General features: G+C 47.0%; 2 protein-coding genes across 6 annotated transcripts in view; one reads left to right on the top strand and one right to left on the bottom strand.

Annotated features, from left to right (window-relative positions):
* SERBP1 (SERPINE1 mRNA binding protein 1) lies at window positions 1-15561 on the top strand. Of its 5 annotated transcripts, none has more exons than XM_050977190.1 (10): window positions 1-480; window positions 3519-3681; window positions 4764-4901; window positions 5020-5115; window positions 5686-5760; window positions 7480-7657; window positions 10770-10817; window positions 13200-13373; window positions 14300-14338; window positions 15144-15561. In XM_050977190.1, the coding sequence occupies exons 1-10, from the start codon at window positions 120-122 to the stop codon at window positions 15198-15200; spliced, it is 1329 nt and encodes a 442-aa protein (XP_050833147.1). In that variant the 5' UTR covers window positions 1-119; the 3' UTR covers window positions 15201-15561. The 5 variants fall into 5 exon arrangements, with proteins under 5 accessions (XP_050833147.1, XP_050833148.1, XP_050833149.1 ...); XM_050977191.1 differs by having other exon boundaries at window positions 5044-5115; XM_050977193.1 differs by lacking the exon at window positions 1-480 and adding an exon at window positions 1370-1439.
* Window positions 15294-20072, bottom strand: part of IL12RB2 (interleukin 12 receptor subunit beta 2) — a 19351-nt gene continuing 14572 nt past the window's right edge. The window contains exon 16 of the mRNA XM_050977189.1: window positions 15294-19960. Coding sequence (XP_050833146.1) covers window positions 19559-19960 — 402 coding nt within the window. The 3' untranslated portion in view covers window positions 15294-19558. The remainder of the gene's footprint in view (window positions 19961-20072) is intronic.

The following is a 20072-nucleotide window of genomic DNA, read 5'->3' on the forward strand; positions in this document are numbered from 1 at the left end:
GATGTGGCCGCGCCGGAAGAGAAGCGCGTCTCCTCAGGGCCCGCCATCTTGTGCGGCAGCGAGCAGGGCGCGGGGGGCCCGGTAGCATCCGCGCAGGATCCCGCCGACGGGGGCCCATCATGCCCGGACACCTGCAGGAGGGCTTCGGGTGCGTCGTCACCAACCGCTTCGATCAGCTCTTCGATGACGAGTCCGACCCCTTCGAGGTGCTGCGCGCGGCGGAGAGCCGGAGGAAGGAGAGCGGCGGCGGCGGCGGCGGGAGCCAAGCGGGCGGCGGGGCCCGCGGCCCGGCGGGCGCCCAGAGCGGCTCCTCGGGCGGGGCCGGCGGAGTAGGCCAGGCGGGCGGCGGCGCGGGCAGCGCGGCCAAGCAGCTGCGCAGGGAGTCGCAGAAGGAGCGCAAGAACCCGCTGCCGCCCTTCGCCGGCGGGGACCGCCGGGAGGATGGCGGGGGCCAGCCCGGAGCGCCGCTGCGGAAGGAGGGTGAGCGGGCCGGGGGTCGGCGGGGAGGGTCGGCCGGGGCCACACAGAGGGGGCCCGGGCAGGGCCGAGCCGCACGTGGGGCCGCGCATGGCGGAGCCCGCCCGGGGAGCCCGCCCGGGGCGCCCGCGGGGCCGGCGGCGGCAGCGCCGGGCTCGCCCGGCCCCACGTGTCCCGCGGCTCGGCCCGCGCAAAATGGAGTCGGGCGTGCGGGGCGGCCGGAGCCGCTTCGGTGCCGGCGGGAGGGAGAGGAGTAGCGCGAAATGGGAAATGCCAGCAGCGAAGGGAATCGTGGAGTGGCTCGTGTTGGAAGGGATGTGAAAGGCCATCCCGTTCCATCCCTGCCACAGGGCACCTTCCACTGGCCCAGGCTGCTCCCAAGCCGCGTCCAGCCTGGCCTTGGGCGCTTCCAGGGATCTAGGGGAAGTCACAGCTGCTCAGGGCCTCCCCACCCTCCCAGGGAACAATTTCTTTCCGATATTCCATTTAAACCGGCACGTGAAATCCTGGAGTGGTTCGGGTTGGAAAGGCCCTTGTCGTTCACCCCCTGCCACGGACAGGGACACCTTCCACTGGGCCAGGTTGCTCCAAGCCCCGTCCAGCCCTGTATCCTGAACTTGACTCGTGTTTCAGGGTCTCCGATGTATTTTACAGGATATCTGGAAGTTCCTGGGCTTTCCAAGGTCTGTCTGGGTCATTTTCTAGGGGAACAGCGTTGATAGCCATCTTCTTGTTTTCATATATATTTAAATAATCGCTTGCATGAATTCTTAGTTTCTCTAAATTTTCACGACATCTTACATGAAAAACTTCGGAAAAAAAGGAAATTAAAGCACAAACAGACTGAAGAACATGCTTTGGGAATTAGGAGGCCGGGCCCCACATGGACAGGGAGGGATGTGGGCACATGGCGTCCCGTGCGGGCAGCAGCTCCACCGCGCCCAAACTTCAGCGCTCGGCAGGTGGGTCACAGCTCGGGTTCAAAGGAATCCTTGGAAAAAAACCCATCAATGTGGTGACAGCAAGGTGACGTGGGAGCAAGGGAATAACAGGTTAACTGCAATTTCAACGAGCTTTTCACAGAGCACGGTGCTACGTGAGAGCATCTTAATGCTTCTGCATCTATGTTACAAAGTGGTTCTGATTCTCCACTGGTTTATGCTGTTAAAGAAAGAAATCATTTTAGTATGTTATTTGTTTTGGAAAATGGGTGTTGCAAATGTTATTCGAAAGCACCTTGTGAGAAGGCAAATTTAGGAGCAATGTTAGAAATACTCTTTGCTTGTGGATCTCGTGCTCAGTAACGTTAGGGGTGTTTTCCGTGTGAGGGATGCAGTGGTTTGTCGGGAGTCTCAGTTCACCAAACCAGTGTCCTCTGGAAGCCTTAGTGAGGTGCAGGATTGCCCCACGAGGGACACGGCAGAGTCTTTGGCACCACAGGAGGGCTTTGGGCAGCCCCTCTTCACCTTCTGATTTTCACAGCTTGTTTTCAAGAGCAGTGTGAAAAATAACTATTTTCGTGGTTTGTTGTGGTAGTGAAACAGAGAAAGTCGAGGCTGCTGTTGTAGCAGTGTGGTAAACAAAGCAAATTTCCAGTTTGAAAATGTCTATTTTTGTGCGTGGCTGTTTTTGCAGTTTTGGCATCATAAAGGTGCTCGATGCCAGGGCTTGTTTCCTGTGTGAATGTATTTTAAGCTATTCCACTACTCCATAAGGCTGCAAGTGATTTGCCTGCTGAATTAGCAGTTCAAAGCTTGGTGATGCTGAGAAATAACTCGTATTTTGGGTTAGCCTTCAGCAGGAACCAGGTTTTTCTGAGTGCAGGGTGTTGAACTCGAAATTCAAAAGCCATGGCTGTTCCATTCCAGTTCTGCAACATGCTTGCTCCTCTCCCTGCTTCTCCTGCTCACAGGGAATGCCTGTCCCCACTGGAGAGCCCTTCTCCCAGTGCAGGGTGCTGGGTTTAACCCCTTGTTTCCTCAGGGAATCGGGAATGCTTAGGGAGCTCTGTGTGCCATGCAAACTTCATGTTAAACACAGCTTGGAAGGTGAGGGAGACATTGTTCATCTGGGTGTGTTGGCTTGGATATCATTACAACTGCAACTTCTGTAGCCCCACCCAAATTTGACATTGCTTGCTAGGCAGGCACTCGGCTCTTTAAAAAATAATTAAAAATCAGCTTTGAATGTAAAAGGTGGTTTGTTAATTTTGGAGCCAGTGTTTTGGCAAGAAAATGGTGTAAGAATTGTGTTTGTCCTCATCTTTTAAAGAAGAGTAAACAAGGCCTTTCACATGAGTGGAAAAGAAAACTGTGTTAGATCTTTGAGAGGGCTTGGTAGAGAAGAGAATGCCCACGGGAGGTTTTTATTGCAAATAAAAACCCTTTTAGGAGGCCTAGGCAGGGAGGAAGAAGGCTGGGCAGCTCGGTGGCACTGGATTCTTAGGCTATTTTGAGAAGTGCACCAGAAGGAGAATCTTTGTCAGGGAATGTTGGACGGTGAGGACCCCAGTTAGTCACTGACCAGCACCTGCAGGTGACACCTCTCCAGTACAGGTGGTGGCACTGCTGCCCAGAAGAGTTTCCAAGAACAGAATCAAAGGATCATTTAGGTTGGAAAACACCAAGATCATGGGGTCCAGCTGTTAGAACAGCACAGGAGTGACTGTCCTAGGGAGCACAGGATTGACTGTCTTAGGGCCAGTGAGTTGATGCTCACTTTGTTAGGGTGTTCTTCAATGAAACCCAGTTGTTTTACCTGAAAAGCACCTTTCAGTGAAAAAAATTAGTAATAAAATCCTGCTTTCTTTGGTTTTTGCTTGAAAGTTGACCCTGTCATTTCAACAGGGGGATTACTTAAGTTCTCAGTCAAACCAAATTTGAAATGCTGGGTAAAAAAAGGGACTGAAAAGAGTCAGTAGGAAGTGGGGCTGCTCAGTTTATGCAGCAATAAAACTTTTCTTCCCGCTTGTTTGCCAGAGGGGTTGGTATCTGTCCTGGAGCACTGCACATTCCGTTGATGTGTCTGGCCTGATGTTTCAGGGATAAGGAGGATTGGCAGGAGGCCTGATCAGCAGCAGCAGCAGCAGCAGCAGGGAGAAGGCAAACCCATCGACAGGAGACCCGAGCGACGACCTCCCCGCGAGCGCCGCTTCGAGAAACCCGCCGAGGAGAAGGGCGAGGGAGGAGAGTTCTCCGTGGATAAGTAAGAGTTTTGTCTTGCTGAGAAACAGCTTTCCTAGCTTTGACAGGCAGGGCTGTCCTGCCTTCTGCTGCTCAGGTAAAAAAGCTGATTGAATCAAGATTGAATTCCTGTCATGCAAGTGGTAACACTTCCCTTTTCCATAGTTTTGCTTGCAAACCCAAGTTACAGGCTGGGAGTGATGTGCATGAACAGGTTCATAGTTGCAACTGAATTATGGTTTAAATCAAGATATTCACTGTATTTCTCTGCATCTATAGCAGATAGCTCAGGAAGGGAACCCAAACATATCTCTTTCCTGCAGGATGAGATTTGTTTGCTGTTACAGTTGTGGCTTTAATTTGCACAGCTGAATTAAAGCCAGCAAAAGTTTGTCCATGTAGGTGTTTGCACCGTGGTTGCAACGGCTTCAGATCTGGAAGTGGTGAAGCCATCTTAGATCTACATGAAATTTAAACTGTCTTGAGTATTGTGAGGCAGCCAGAATTTGAGTAATGTTCAAATATTAATGTTTCAGTTGCCAAAGTTAAAATCCTTTTAAGAGTAAGTTGGATAAAAGCGAGTTTAGTTGAAGTTTTAGCATCAGTTAATTATGTAACAGAATACAAAGACTAAATTTTGGAATTAATGCCAGAAGGCACAAACAAACAACAATCCTGAGTATTTGTTTCCAGATTCTAAAATCATGGAACCACAGAATGGTTTGGGTTGGAAGGGACCTTAAAGGTGATCTGGCTCCAGCCCATACCACAGGCAGGGACACCTTCTACTGTCCCAGGTTACTCCAAGCCCTTTCATCCTGGCCTGGGACACTTCCAGGGATGAGGGAGTGACTTTTCTGAAATTAAGAGCCTGAACCCAGCTACAGAGTAATTATCAAAGGAAAAACAAGTAACTAAAGTTCTCAGGGATGAAGAGAACCATGAAGCGCGCTGTACATTTTTAGAGGCGAATCACTTGACCCAGCTTACAAACAGTAATTATCAAAGCAAAACCAAGTAAATAAAATTCTCAAAGAGGGACAAGAGCGTGAAATGCTGTGTGGTTTTGGAGTGGATCCCTGACCTGTGGCTGTTCCATGGCAGACCCATCCTGGACCGACCCATGCGTGGACGTGGAGGCCTGGGCCGGGGCCGCGGCCGCGGGCGCGGGATGGGCCGAGGAGATGGCTTTGACTCTCGTGGCAAACGGGAATTTGACAGACACAGTGGCAGCGATAGATCGTGAGTCTTTGCCTTCTCCTGTCCCTCGGGGCTCTCCTTTACCACCCTGCCCCCCGTTTAAAATTGATCTTTTGAATTTCTGTGTCTGGACACTATAATGTTAACTCAGTTTTGTTAGTTCTGTTTCACATTCACATTTCAGCGGCCTAAAGCACGAGGACAAGCGCGGTGGCAGCGGATCACACAACTGGGGAACCGTCAAAGACGAACTAACGTTAGTATCCTGTCACTGCTCAGAAAGCCATTAGCACTATGTTAATCAGCCCTAATTATGGCTTGCAGAACACCCAGATTTAGCTGCATTTTTGCCTTTGATCTCCATGGTTTTTGCCACGCTTCTGCGGAGTTTAAAACCCCAGTGATTTCTTGTAGCACAAGAATAGCTTCACTGTTCAACCAGAGTTTTGGGGAAGTTTGGGAGGTTTTGTGCTGATTTGGTAACAATTCTTGGTTAAAATGAAACTGTTCTACTTTTAGTAAATTTTGATCAGGATAAGCATGCATTTTGTATTACAAAAATTCAGCTGTCCCATTGAGGTCTATTTTTAATGCCCAAATCCATTTTGTCTTGGAAGGGACAGTGGGAGCCTTTCAGGAGGGGTAGTAGGAAGCATTGGGGAAAACCATTAGTTAAGTGAAAAGCATAGAGTTTAAAAGGCACAGAGAGCACCAATCCTTACTGAAACAGTAAATCCACAGTAGATCTTTATTGTTAATCTTACATAGCCTTAAAGAGGGATGAAGTTGCAATAAAGCCCCAACTCCTACCGTTATGTAATTGCAGTGAATTGGATCAGTCAGCTGTAACTGAGGAAACGCCGGAGGGAGAGGAGCATCCGCCTGCTGATTCTGAAAACAAGTGAGTAGCACCCCTCTCCGTGCTCCTGGGTTGCTTCAGAGGTGCTCTTCCATTCCCTTTAACCTCTGCTATTCCACATCTGTTTGGCCAAACTCAGATTATCAGTAGATCATCCACAGTACTGCTGAATGAGTCTCCTTAAAAACCTCGTGTTTGGAAATTGTTGCCTTTAAACCATTCCTTGGTGTCCTGCAGGCTCTTTCAGATGTATTTATTTATCAGTAATAATTTCTAATACATTTTGGGTTTTGGGATTGCACCTCCAAATTCCCAACCCAAAAACGCCTGTGCTCAGACTGGGTAGCAGCACCAAGCAAATGGGACAGAAATGCCAATGGAAGGCAACTTTTTAAACTTAATTTTCCAGAGCAGCCTTGGAGACTGTGTGACTGAGCTGTAGGAGAAAGGTTGTATCTTTCGTTCTCTAGGCAGTTTTCAAAGTTACCTGGGTCTCTTCCCATCCCACTTGGACACTGTTACAGGACGAACCAGGCACTGAATGAATGAAAGAGTAACCAGAGAAGCAGAAGGAGCCTTAGTGATACTGAGTTGATGTAAAAATACAATACAAATTTTTATGGTAGCCTAGTGTGACTAATGTTGTATTTTAATGAGGAGTGGGCTTTGTAGAGGACTCAAAAAATGGCAAACAGAATTTTGAAGTACTTGTTTCTAATGATTCCTAGGGTGTTTGCCATGGTTTGGTTGCCTTACTGAAAAGTTTCTCTCTACAGAAAAGCATCTCCACATGGGTAACTTTTTAATTGGTTTTATGTGGATCTTTGCTCTCAGTGTTCCAGCAGAACTGTAGGATGTTTTACTGCAGTAAAACAAACTTTGGCTTGAACAAAACAAATTCTGATTACATCCCATGTCAAAAATCATTCTCTCCTACACAGTGAGAAACAGTTGAAATACAGTTATTTTGACACAAAACCTTTTGCATTTTTGTTCAAAATTAATGGCTGCCAAATGAAGACCTTTGAAATTGAGGCTTTCATGATCTCTTTGCTGCACATACACAGCATTGGTTTCCTATAAATCAGAAATTCAGTTGCATAAACACACTAAACAATGACCAGAGGCTTCCAGTAGCTGGAATATGATCTGTTATTGAGCACAGTGGTTGTGTGTTTTACTTAAAAATAGCCTTTGGCACTAGGGAGATGTGCTGTATCTCACAAATAACGTGTGTTCAGTTACTTTTTCAAATTAGCTGGAAGTAAAACTTGTTTGAATATTTGTCTTTGGTTCAACAAAGGAAGCAAATTATCCAAAGCTGCTTAAATTCTGGTTTTCAAAATACTAAAAAGCTTGAAAACTGTGGGAAGAATGAGTTCTCACTGCCTTGACTTGAATGTTTATGAGAGATGTATTTCCAAAAGGAGGGAAGGAGCTCCGAACAAGTCATGCCAGAAGTTGGGCTTTCAGATTTGGAAATAAAATCGACAGTAATGTGGAGATTTGGTGGCATGGGTCAGTTTTAATTTTAACATTTTGCTGTGCTCAGAGGTGGCTGGGTGTAATTTTTTTGGCACTCCCTCTAAAGGAGATGAATTTTCCTGTGGTGTAAATGACCGTTCATATTTTCACCCCTTAACTGCTAAATCCTTGACAAAGTTCAGTTTGGAACCTGGTACCAGCCAGCAAATGATTTTGGAATTGTATCCAGAGTGTAAATCCTTAGTTGTGACCATGATCTGCATGAATTGACCACAGAGAGAATGAGGTTGAAGAAGTTAAGGAAGAAGGCCCCAAGGAAATGACCCTGGATGAGTGGAAAGCCATTCAAAGCAAGGATCGTGCAAAAGTCGAGTTCAACATCCGCAAACCAAACGAGGGAGCTGATGGGCAGTGGAAAAAAGGATTTGTGCTCCACAAGTCAAAGAGTGAGGAGGTAAAGTGCCTTTCCATACTCTGAGCCTCCACCTTGTGAAGGTTTTCTGTTGGTGAGTGTTTTTTAGAGTGGAAGCTCCATGCTGGGAGATGCTGACCTGCTGTTGGAAGTGAAGGAAGTGGGAACAGCATTTCTTTAAATCTGAACTTCATTCTCGTTCATTTGAGCAACATTATTTTAGCAGCATTGAAGGTCTGCAGTAGCACAAGTGGCCATTCTGACTGTGGTTGGGTTCATGAGCTGAGCTGTGCCTTAGCTTTGTAAGAATTGCCTCTTGGTGAGAGTTTTGGGGGAATGTTGTCAAGTTTGCTTTCTAAAAAAGGCAGCTTGTGTTATTTAGCATCTGCTCTGCAGCACACAGGTTCATGGTGCTTGCTAAGTGATGTCAGCTTGAAGGAAGACTGGTCATGCCTTAGAGACCTTAAACCCAACTGTGCATCTGAAATCTGTGGTGTGGGTGTCTCCTCACTCAGTGCTGTGACACAGACAAGCTCTTGGGAAGGCACTTGGAATGATTTATGTGCTCCAGTGACACTCTGCTTAGCTGCTGTAGAATTGTTTTAAATTTGTAGTTTCTCATTTCAGGCATTGCATAATGTTCATTATTCTGCTCCAAGAGTGGCAAAGGGGAGATGCACCAGGGAGGGAAGTGCTGAGAGCTCTTGTTTTGTAATGCAGGGCTGTGCTAATCTTTAGTTCTAATCTTTGTTTTTAGCGCTCTGTAATATGTTAAGTAGCTCACTTAAGAGATTGGTGGCAGCAACTTTGTATACTGATGGTGCTGAGTCCTTTGAAGTGACTGCTGGATAGTGTGTAATACTCTGTTTGCTCTCCTAAAATGTATTCCTGCTTTTTCACACCTTGCCAATTTTTATCCTGGGAGCTGGGATGTAGTACAGGGTGGGGGCACTGCTCAGTGTTCCAGTGAAAGTTCCATTTCTGCTCTGGTTGAGCTCCCAGTGTGGTTGACTTGGTGGCAGATCTGGCTGTTTCCTTGCTGTGTGGGGCAGTTCAGTTCTTGGAGTGATTGCATGGCTGTGTCTCCTCTGAGCTGTTCACTGAAGTGTTCCTTAAATGCTGCTTTCTCTGGCTTGGGTAGAAAAGGGAATTGGAGTTACATTTCATGTTGCTGTGTGCTGAAAGAATGTATTAAACAGAAGTATTTATGTACTTCACCAAGATTTACTAAGCCTGTAGTTCTTCAAATTCCCTCAGTCTCTCTGAATGAGATTTATTTGACATTTACTCATCTGAGGGCGCTTTTTTTAATGTATGAGCATGTATGATAGTAAAGGTGATGCTACTTGTGAGAAATTTAGAGGCTAGGAAGATCCAGACTGTATTTTCCATTTGAAAACTAAATCAGTTAACTCAAAAAACAAACAAAAACCCTAAAAAAAAAAACCCCTAACAAAACACAATAACAAAAACTCTGAACAAAAACTCTGAATAATCAAATTACTGCCATGGAAGACCTGACATAATTAGTAGATTGTTCTGTTTAAGAGGTGAACTTCTCAAATAAACAAGTTGGATATTTTTAGCACCATCACATAAGAAGGTAACAGCCTCTTGCTGCGTAAGCATGAAAGTGGGGTATTAACAAATCTGCCTTCAAATGGAGCTGCCTTTAGCCTGCTTTATTGTCCATCCAGCAGATGTGTCTCCCCATCTCCCTTCTTCATTGTTCCCTGATCCCATGGGAAGCAGTGTGGGGATTTGCTCTCAGGATTATAGGAGAATAGCTCTATAATACAGGCGTTAGGAAAGCTTCCACTGCAGCTCCTTTGTGAGCAGCTTTAGAAGGCAACATATTTTTAAAAACCACCAATCACCTGCTGTTTCCTCTCTTTGTCCTCTTGGATGTACTTAGGAGTCAAGTAATTAAGGTTTCTCTGATTTTTATTGGTGAGAAGGAGATGATGTGTGGAAGTGATTTGGTTTATAGGTAAATTTTGGTTTTAGCCCCAGATCTTCTCTACTCTTATGGCTGAAAAATCCTGTGTGCCCCAGTAGATCTCTGAGAAATCTGAGGTGTTGTGATGAGCACCTGCATTCTTATAGCTTGGGAACTCTTCAGAGATGCTCCAGAAGTCTGGGAGAAGGGACAATGAGGATCTGCTGCTGCTCACTCTTGGGGAGGAGCTGTCCTTTTCCTCCTGCTTGTCCTCCTGCCTGAGGTCTGTCCTCTTGTTCCCTTTACTGTGTAGGTGCTGATAGAATGGACTCAGTTCTGTCTCAGGTTCTTGCTGCTTTAGTCTGACATCCAGGGCCATCAGCAGAGGCTCCAAGGAGCCTCTTCCCAGGACTCAGGGTTGTGCCATAGAGCAGAGTTCCTCTTTTTCTCTGCAGCTGCTTTAGTGCCTTGAGTCTTGAGTTCCTACAGAAAAACAGGAACGAGTTGTATTGTGGGCAGATCCTTAAATTCATCCCAAAAATGGAATCCAGGGCTCCTGGAAAAAGTGATACCCAGTAGTACTGAACACTGTCCCTGCTGTGTCTCTTCAAACCTCCTCACTAATCCAATCCTTCCTTAGAGGAGGTTGCACTGGGAGATTAGGAAATGTAGTTTGGAAAAGAATGATTCATCTCCTCAAAGTTGGGAGCAATGACTCTTGAATGAAGGCTCTGCAGGAGGATTTCCATCAACAGTGATTCAAACATCCCAGCTCTTCCCATCTCCGTGCCTGACTCTGGCCATGCTGGAGACCAGCCTGCATGTGTGGTCTCTGCCACAGCTCCCAGCAGCTCCTGGGCAACTTTCTGCTGTCCATCCACCTGAGCTTTTTGTTTGGTGTCCATCCACCTGAGCTTTGTTTTGGTGTCCATCCACCTGAGCTTTGTTTTGGTGTCCACCTGAGCTGTTTTTTGGTGTCCACCTGAGCTTTCTCTTGTCTCCACACTTGGCACATCCATCCTGTGCTGTCTCTGGCTGCTTGCACAGCTGCTCCCTCCTCCCTGGGCTGCTCCGTGTGCTCAGTGCCATCTGTACCAGCAGCTCCTGTGACCTGATTACCTGTTGTTCCTGTATGTAGTTGAGTCTCATTTCTTCCTTTTGTTTTCTCCCTTTGTTCCTTTTGTCACTTTGGCGTGGACACACAACTGTCACCAGACAAAGGCGATGACAGAAATGCAGGGGAGTCTGCTGGATTCAAATGAGGTACTGATCCTTTCTCTGTCACTGGTGATACCTGGTGTGAGCATCAGCCCCTTCAGCAGGGAACGTTTGGATATTAAAAACTCACCAAAAGAGAGAATTTTACTGAACTTTTACTGAGCTTTTCTGTCCATGCCTGTTGTCTCACTGTGCACCATCCAGCACCCAGCATGGTTTTAGTCCCCTTGCTCCTCATCCTGCAGGTTTCAAACCTTACCATAGGAGCTTCTATCATGAGTCTCTATTTTTTTTTTTGTAGCTGCTGTTTTTCCATCTCTCATTGTTTGCTGTGGCTCTCTTGGTAGTTTGTTCTTAATTTTTGACAGCCTTCCCCAAGACTCTTAAGGGCAGCACTGCCTTCGGGAAGTGATCAGTTATTAAATCAGAGCACTGCTGAGTCACCAATACATGGAAATTTAATGTTTCCCAGGGTTTTTCAGGATAAGCAACTTGTTCAGTATGTGTGACTTATCACCCCAGTGACGGAAGAGGCTGAGGAGAATGTGCCAAGTCTTTTGTTGGGAGTTCTAAATGACCTTTAATTACTTTGGATAGAGGAGTCATCAGGTTACATAGGGAGTTTGCAATTTGTTGGTTCAGTGGTTATACCAAAATCAAAATCTTTTTTGGTAAACTGTAGTGATTTGTTTTTAAATAAAAACAGCCTAGGGGATGGAAATGCACAGAAGTACTGCACAAATCCACTGATCCCACCACTTCTAGTAATCCCAGGAAAAGGAATTACCACATGGCTACCAGTAGTTGGAAATAGAATCTCAGTACCCTGCAGTGATAAAAAATTAAATAGTAAGAAAGGAATTTGAAGCATCTCTAAGGTGCTATAGTGTTTTACAGGGTTGGTGTTTTAGGTTTGAGTAGTGCCATGTCAGACTGAGGTGTGGAACATTTCTCTTTGTTGAGACAAACTTCCTAAGTTTGACAAAGAAATTTCCAGGGGAAGGAAAAATGAAATCAGGAGTGAAGAAGGGACCAGCTGTTCTGTGGGGTACATCCCAGTGGAATGTGTTGGGAATAAAGCAGCAAAGAATGGCTATTTTGGATCAAATTGGGATGGAGGGAGAGGACAAGGGGGAATGGCAGGGATAGATGGGATATTGGGAAGGACCCATGGAATCCCCGGCAGCAGCTTTGCCTCCAGACCTCTCCACCCCCTGGCAGCCTTGTGAAGGCTCCTCAAATGGTAATTAAAGATCACAAGGCTTAATTGCACAATGTGCTGCCTTTGAAAGTCCAAATGTTTTGTAACTGCAGCAGAAAAGTCAATTGGAGTTTGGAAGCTTGAGCCTGCACGTGGCATTTTTGTAGGAAAACCAGGGAATTGATGAGTGCTGTGTCAGGAGTTGGGGGCTTAGAGGGAGGAAAGTGTTGGATATTGCTGTTGGATGTTTCCAAAACACCTTGGTTGAGCTGTGATAGGCAGGTTTTTACGTTCTTTGTATTATCCTGGATGCCAAAAGCTGGCTTGCACGTGGAAAAAACTATTTGTGTAAAATAGGAGAAATAACTGCTTTAAAAACACCTGGTAGGGTTCAGTGTGTAACTGAAATTTCCAAGGTTGCTGCTGTTGGTAACTCCTGGGAGCATCCCTTGCTCTCCTCCAGGCTCAGGTTTCCACCAAGTGCACTGGGAACAAACCAGTAAGGGAATATCCTGGCAAAGGTGCTGAGATCCACATTTTCCAGTGTCACTGGGGAGACTGGTTGGGTTTTAGCTCCTTCAGCTCCTTGTGTTTGAGCTTTTTGTGCCTCTTTTGCTGTTACTGTGAATGCAGAGCAGTGAGGGATTCTCAGTGTTTTTCAAGGGCTAAAACAAATAAAGTGTAAATCCTCAGGGAGAAAAATCAGGATGGGTGACCAAGAGTGGAAAAAGGATGGAAGGAATTGGTGGGACCGGGACACAAAATGGGAGTTGCTCCAACATGAGATTCTGTACTGGCTTGGTAATAGTCAGTCTGGTCTGGGATAAGGACACATTGCTCTGATGGAATTTTGGGAAGGATTTCTCCATGGAAAGGGAGGTCAGGCATTGGAAGGAGCTGTCCAGGGAGGTTAGGAGTGCCCATCCCTGGGGGTGTCCAGGGAAGGGCTGGATGTGGGCTGGTGACAAGGAGGGGATTGGGCACAGGTTGGACTCAATCCTGGAGGCCTTTTCCAACCTCAGTGATGGTGTGAGCTCATTAATTATCTTGGAAAGGCAAATTACTTTGTTTGCTAAGAAATTCCAGGAGTCCCGAGGGAGGAGCAGGAGTGGGTGACGGGGTTGTGTGAGCAGGGGCTGTGCTGGCCAGAGCCCAGCTGCAGTGCAGGGTGCCCAGGAGGGGATTTTGGTGCTGTTCCCTGACTGATGGAGATGTGCCGGTTGCAGGCTCACGCTGAGGACTCGGTCATGGATCACCACTTCCGCAAGCCCGCCAACGACATCACATCCCAGCTGGAGATCAACTTTGGAGACCTGGGCCGCCCCGGGCGCGGCGGCAGAGGGGGCAGGGGCGGCCGGGGCCGCGGGGGCAGGGCCAGCCGTGGGGGCAGGACCGACAAGGTGAGCACCACCCACCCCAGGGACACCTCCCCTCGCTCCCCTGCTGCTGGCATCTTCCTCTTCCCCGGGGGAGATGCTCTGCCAGCAAACAGAGTGTTTTAAACCCAAGTGAAAATCCTTCTGTGCAAAGCTACCTTTAAAACCGGGTTGTTAGGACAAAAGGATGAATGTTTGAGCACTGTTGTCACCAAACACAAAAAAAAAAGGAGGGTGGGTTTTTAAAGAGTGCCTGTTTTTGTGTCTAAACCTGAAGAATGACTTTCCGGTGTGGACAGATCTGAATGTACCATGAGCTGCCTGAGGTGGTGCCAGAGCAGGACCACAAGTGCTGGTTATTTTCAGCCACAGCCAGGACACTCTGTGTGCATTGTGACCTGCTGGGGGTGAAGGACTGGTTGTACAGCTGCATGTCACATCTTGAACCTGAGGAATTCAGATTTTCCAGCTGGAAACTGGGCTCTTACTGGTTTTTCTCTAACCTCCAGTAATGTTTATCCCTTCTTTGGTGCTAAGGCACCAGGGGAATACCCTGAAAAAATACTGATTGGGTTTTGGGAGACAGTATGTGAAGGTGAAGCACTGCAGTGTAGCTACAGTGAAGATTTGATTTATTACGGATCACTTACTTGCCTTAAAGGCATCAGTCAAATTGTTACTGGTTGGAAAATGGGCTCAGTCTGTGTGCTGTGGTTTTCTTCACACAGATTTGCTTGGTTTTGTCCCTTCTGGCAGACACAGACTTCACAAATTTTAGTTTATTAGTTGGGAATCTCTCCTGACAACAGAATCATAGTATTTTAAGGAGTTGAAATTAAACAGTGGTGGTTTGGTTTGAGTTGTTTCACTAATACTCTTCAAGAATTCTGCCATAAAGTAATTCCAAGCTTCCCTGCACCTGACTTTGTGTTGCTTTTGTTTCCTTGCAGTTGGTCAAGGAGTTTGATGTGATCCACACGCCCAACCAGGTGGGTGAGCTCTGCATGAGCATTCCCTGGGATCAGGGACCAAAACTTCCCTCCTTTATCTGGCTGTTCCTCCTCCTCTGTGCTGAGCAACTGGAGATGCTGAGCCTGTAGCTTAAGCCCTGCTGTTACATTTTAATTCTGGTTTGTGGTCTGTGGAGTCTTAGACAAGGCAGAGACTGCAGCTACAGGTGTTGCTTCAGCTCTCATTTTAAATATATTTCTTGATAAATTAATACCATGACAGGAAGTTCCACTATCTTGGTTCTTCCCATTCTTCTCCAAAGACCAAGTGAAGAGTATGAAATTCTTAATTTCTCCTCTGGTTTTTAGATGTGGTGCAGAGCCTTTCAGAAAACTACTGAGGAGATCCTTGGCTAATGCATGATGTTTTAGGGCTAAAAATTTGGCACAAAAATTACTTTAATCAATGTCTGGGGTCTGAGTGGGAAAAATTAAACATGGAAAACTTAATTTGTGCTCCAGAAAGGGCCTTTTCAGCTGTGTCCCTCAGTAAGGATTGGTCCACAGGGAAAGATCAGTCCATGGCAGGAGGATGGAATTCCATGGTGTTTAGGGTCCCTTCCAACCCAGACCATTCTGAGATCTGTTTAAAAAGAGAACTGTGCAGTAATGATGTGCAGACATCAGTTTGTCTACAGTTCCTCTCCAGATAACAAAACCAGTGTAAGAGGCTTTGTCATTTTTGGAATAAATAAAGAAAGGGTTGTTTCTGTAGTGATTTCTCCAGCCCCAAAGTGCTGCCACCTCTGCCCCAGGCAATAACTGTGTGATGTTTCTCTTTCAGTCAAGTGCTTCTGCTCCTGACGTAGATGACCCAGAGGCTTTCCCAGCTCTGTCCTAAACTGGATGTCATAAAGCCAACCCTGCCCTGGTCGGGCCTTCCTCTCCGAGGCTTGCATGCTTAAGGATCCTAAAACAACTAAGAAATTGAAAAAAACAAAACAAAAAAAAAAAAAAAAGAGACTGTCATTCATACCATTCACACCTAAAGACTGAATTTTATCTGTTTTGAAAATGAACTTCTCTCGCTACACAGAAGCAACAATATGGTAGTCAAGTTTTGTATTTAGAAATGTAATGGTAGCAGGGATGTTTTCATAATTTTTTCAGAGATTATGCATTCTTCATGGATACTTTTTTGTATTGCTGCTTGAAAATATGCGTTTCCAAACTTGAAATATAGGTGTGAACAGTGTGTACCAGTTCAAAGCTTTCCCTTCATTTGTGTTCATTTTTTTTTTTTTTTAATTTAAAGTCAGGATTTTAGACTTTCCCTCTTCCCCCCACCACCAAACTCCAAACTAGGTTTTAATTATTGCACACTACTTCAGTTTCCTTAATTCCTCTTTGGCAGATTTTTCTCAGCCCATGGAATCTGTGGAATATTAATTGGGCAGACTGTTAGTGCTGTGTGGAACGAACTCCTGGAGTACTAAATTTTTAATGCTTCACTTCCAACATGGAAAACCAGTCATTTCTTCATCTCTGTTGGGTAGTTTGTTTACACAAAATCTTTCTAGAAAGTTGAAAGCAGATACTTGAAATCAAGAGTCAAAGCACATTGGTTTATGATTCAATACCTGTGTATGGATCCAGCAATGGGTAACTGGTCTGGAAACCAGGTTTTTAAAATTCCTGTATCCCACCTTGCACTCCCCCTCTGGACCTTTATTTCCTCTTCCTTCCTTTCAACAGAACAAGATGCTTTTTTGGCAAAAAAAAAAAAAAAAGAGTTTTTTAATTACCTTTGCTTTTTTTTTTTTTTTTTTTGAGAGGATACCCTGAGATTGGGGGAGTTCCTGTTGGAGATGGGATACCCTGAAATAGAGGGAATTCCTGTCCTTGGAGCTGGGATTCCATGAGAATCTTGTCCCTGGAGATGGGATACCCTGAAATAGAGGGAATTCCTGTCCTTGGAGCTGGGATTCCTTGAGACTGGGGGAATTGTTGGATCTGGGAGTGGGGGAGGGTGGCAGCTGTGGCTCTGGAAGCCCATGTGGATCCCAGGTGGGATGTGGGATTGCCACCCAGGTGCAGCAGTACCTGAGGCATTCCCAGCACTGCTCCAGGTGTTCTCAGGAAGGAGCTGGGCTGGCTCAGGAGGGAGTTGTGGCTCAGGACTTTGGACTGGGACAATGGCAATCTGTGCTTGGGACACCAAAAATCCTCCCCAAAACCTCAACACTTCACCTCTCCATCCAAATGCAGCTCTGGCTCAGTGCAGTGCTCAGGATTTGCTTGGGACATCACCAAGGAATGTTTTTCTAGAGAGTTATTGTGAGAAACTCCTCCTCCCCTCCAAAATCCACCATAGGTTCACTTTCTTCCCTGTGTATCCCTTCAATACACAAAAAGAGTTGAGTGAATGGCTAATAGAGGACTTAGTAGGGGTTTTATCAGCATCTGTTAGAATTAAAACAAATCTCTTCTTTCATATTTTCCTCTTAGGGCAGCTTAGAGCATGTTGGTAGTTTTGTAGGTAGTAGAGAACTAAAGGTAACACCCTATTTTTGTAAAAACTGTGCAGGAAGGACAGGCAGGAAGTGTTGGAGACCTTGGAATATGGAATACCAGCCTGCTCAGCTGGGGTGTTAGCAGCTGCCTTTGCTTTTCCTGAGCTGTTTTCCACGAGAGCTCCTGTTGTGACCCACTGTGAGTACCATGGATCAGTTCCCTCACCTGGATTTCCAGCCCCAGGCAGGAGAAGGAGGCTGATTTTCCATCAGAGGGTGGGAAAATCCCTTGGTTCTCCTCTCCTGACTCTGCTCTCAGTGTGGGGCTGTTGAAGGGGCAGAGCTGTTCCTTGTTCCTCTCCCATTGTCTGCTGGGATGTGCTGCACTTCCAGCCTTGGGGACAGCCTGGATAACACCCAAACACATGGAGCAAAGCTTTCCCTGGAACACAGCTCTTCCTTGATCCAAACTGCTGTTCCAGTTGCCACCCAGGTGATTTTGCTGGCTGGAATTTCCCTTTTCCTGCTCTAAAGCATTCCCAAATGGCACCTAGAGTGATTTTCAACACAGCTTGTAACTTAAAATTGGTCCTTCTGCTGTTCTGCCAGATGTAAATTCACCTCTTTCAGTCCATTTGTGTCAAGAACTAAAACTGTGAACATTTCTCTTTAATATTGGTGGGTGTTAACTGAAATAAAGGTTTATTTTCATGCTCTTTTAAAAACAATGTCCTGCAAACCACGTGGAAATGAAACCACTGAGATTCACAGTGGCTCATCTAGGGTCTGTCCCAGGAAGTCCAGCTTGCATTCCCATTCCCAGGATGGATTTTGCCTTGGAAAAGCATCTCCCAAGTAGGTTATTAATGATTAATGAACTTGCTTTTAGTCACATTTTCTGTCCTCTTGCTTGCTCCTGTTGTCACACCACATCTAGGGGACTGCAACTTTTAAATTCTGATCCTTTGGAAGAGAGAGCAGAGGAAGTTTGAGGCGTGGAGCAGATTGGTTTTGGAATAAGCAAGGGCAAGGTTTGAGTAGGGGAGTTGATCTCAGAGCTGGAATGGTGGGAGGGAGCAGGGGGCAATGATTGGTCTGTTCTGAGAGTTAGCTGTGTGGGAAAGGACATGGATTCTGCTGGAATGTCAGGAATCAGTGGGAATGTGTGGTGGCAGCAGTTGGAGGAGCTGAGCCCACCCCCACCTGTAACTGCCTGCAGGGATGGGGTGTCCCCAGGACAGCCAAACCTGGTATTCCTGCTGGAAAGGCTGTCCTGAGGGGAAAAGGACCTCCTGGGATGCTCAGGGACAGCACTGGAAGATTTCCAGGCTGGAGTTACAGAACTCTGGTCCTTGTCTCTTGGAGTGAGGCTGGACATGAATCCCATATTTTGATAAAGTTGGACATTTGCAGAGTGAGGAGGAAATTATTTCCAATGTTCTCTTGTCCTTATGCTGAGGTAGAAAATCAGCATGCAGAAAAAGATGAATGGCAAAATAGTGCTTTATTTAAAAAAACCTTTTTTGGCATCTGATTTGCCTTTCTAGCTCAGTTGGGTTAGCAGAGCTGACTGGAGGGGCTGAGTTGTGGTGCTCAGGCAGAATCCTCTTACCAGGGTGGTTCCCAGGCAGGGTGTGGAGAGCAGGCAGCAGGTTCTGGTTTTTTGGATGTCTGACCCAGTTCTGAGGGAGATGTTTTCCTTTGATGTCACCCAGCCAGGTGACACAGGTGGGACCAGAGCTCAGAAGCCCAAAGTGCAGTGGCTGAGCTGGTGTTTGGCAATACCCAAATCTGTCCCTGCTTGGGGATGCAGAGGATGCTCCAGGTAAGTTCATACCTGGACTGCTCCATCTCTAATTGCAACGTTTCAGCTTTATTTTTAATTTTTAATTGTTCTGTGTAAAGCTGGAGCTTGACCAGAGAAAACAACAGGAAGCCAAGTTCAGATTTCCAACATTTTATTTATATACACACATCTGGTAAACAAAGTCATTAAATGTGTAACACCCTTGCAGCCTGTAATTAGAACACTCCAATAAATCACTTAAATTCCTCTTGACAATCCATTTGACTGAGTACAGATGCTGCTTCTAGTTCTGGTGAGGAATTTTCCTGCCCTGAACTGAGGCAAGGAAGGGGCCCTGGCTCTGGTGCTGTGTCCTCTGTGGGTCTGGTGACACTGGGGACTCTGTGACTTGGTGCCAGGAGGGGAACAAGAGGTGCTGAGCTGTTCCATCCTTCCCTTTTGCAGTTCCTTGCTCCTTCTGGTGGAAATGGTGATTTCCAGCTCTGATCCTGGGCTGGGCAGTGGGACAGGGCTTGAGGCAGCCCAGGCTGCAGGAAGGGCTCCCAAAATTCCCAGAATCCAGCTCTGGCATCCCCAGCTGTGCCTCTGCAGAGGAACAGCCATGTCCTAAGGTGAGGTGTGACTAGGGAAGGGTTTTGTCACTCGGAGGTGTCACATGTGAGGGACTGGACTGGTTTTGCTGAAAGACTGAAATATTTCATAAATGCTAAATCCAGGCTGGGCTTACATCAAAACATGCCGAAATACTCTGTAAAGTGCCAAAATCCAGGCTGAGCTCACATTGGAACACCAAAATACTCTGTAAAGTGCCAAGATCCAGGCTGAGCTCACATCAAAACACACCGAAATGCTTTGTAAAGTGCCAAAATTCCTGCCGGACTCCCATCGAAATACTCGGTAAAGTGCCAAATCTCTTGCTGGGCTCACATCGCCCCCTGCCTACCTCGGGAAGGAGCTGCCGCTGAGTTTCACTCGATCCAGAGTCAGATTCCCTTGGCAGCAGAGGGCGGGAGGCAGGAACGCGGTTGGGAAGACGGAGAGCGGGCTGGGCTCGGGCTCGGGGGCCGGCTCCGGGGCCGGGGTGCCGGGGTTGGAGATGTACTCGGCCACGGGCTCCGGGGGCTCCATCGCCTCCACCACCAGCCTCTGGTACAGATCCGGGAGCTGCTGCTCCTCCGCCGAGCTCTCCCCTGCCCAGTCGCCGTGCCCCCTGCTGTCAGCGCTGCCCACCTTGAGGGGCTTGGGGGGTTCGGGGTGAGCCGGGCTTTCCTCCACCGGGCTCGTTTCGGGCTCCTCGAAGGCACCGGGCAGGAAGGGGCTGGAGGGAGCGCTCAGCTCCGCCTGCGGGGGGACACCGAGTGAATCCCGGCACGGATCTCCCGGACTCGCTCACCACGCCGCTCATCCCGCTGGAAACGGGAGAGCTCGGCCTTCTTCTGGACTTTAATTTGCC

The sequence above is a fragment of the Serinus canaria genome, chromosome 8 (genome assembly GCF_022539315.1).
Source record: "Serinus canaria isolate serCan28SL12 chromosome 8, serCan2020, whole genome shotgun sequence".
NCBI classification, from domain to species: Eukaryota; Metazoa; Chordata; class Aves; order Passeriformes; family Fringillidae; genus Serinus; species Serinus canaria.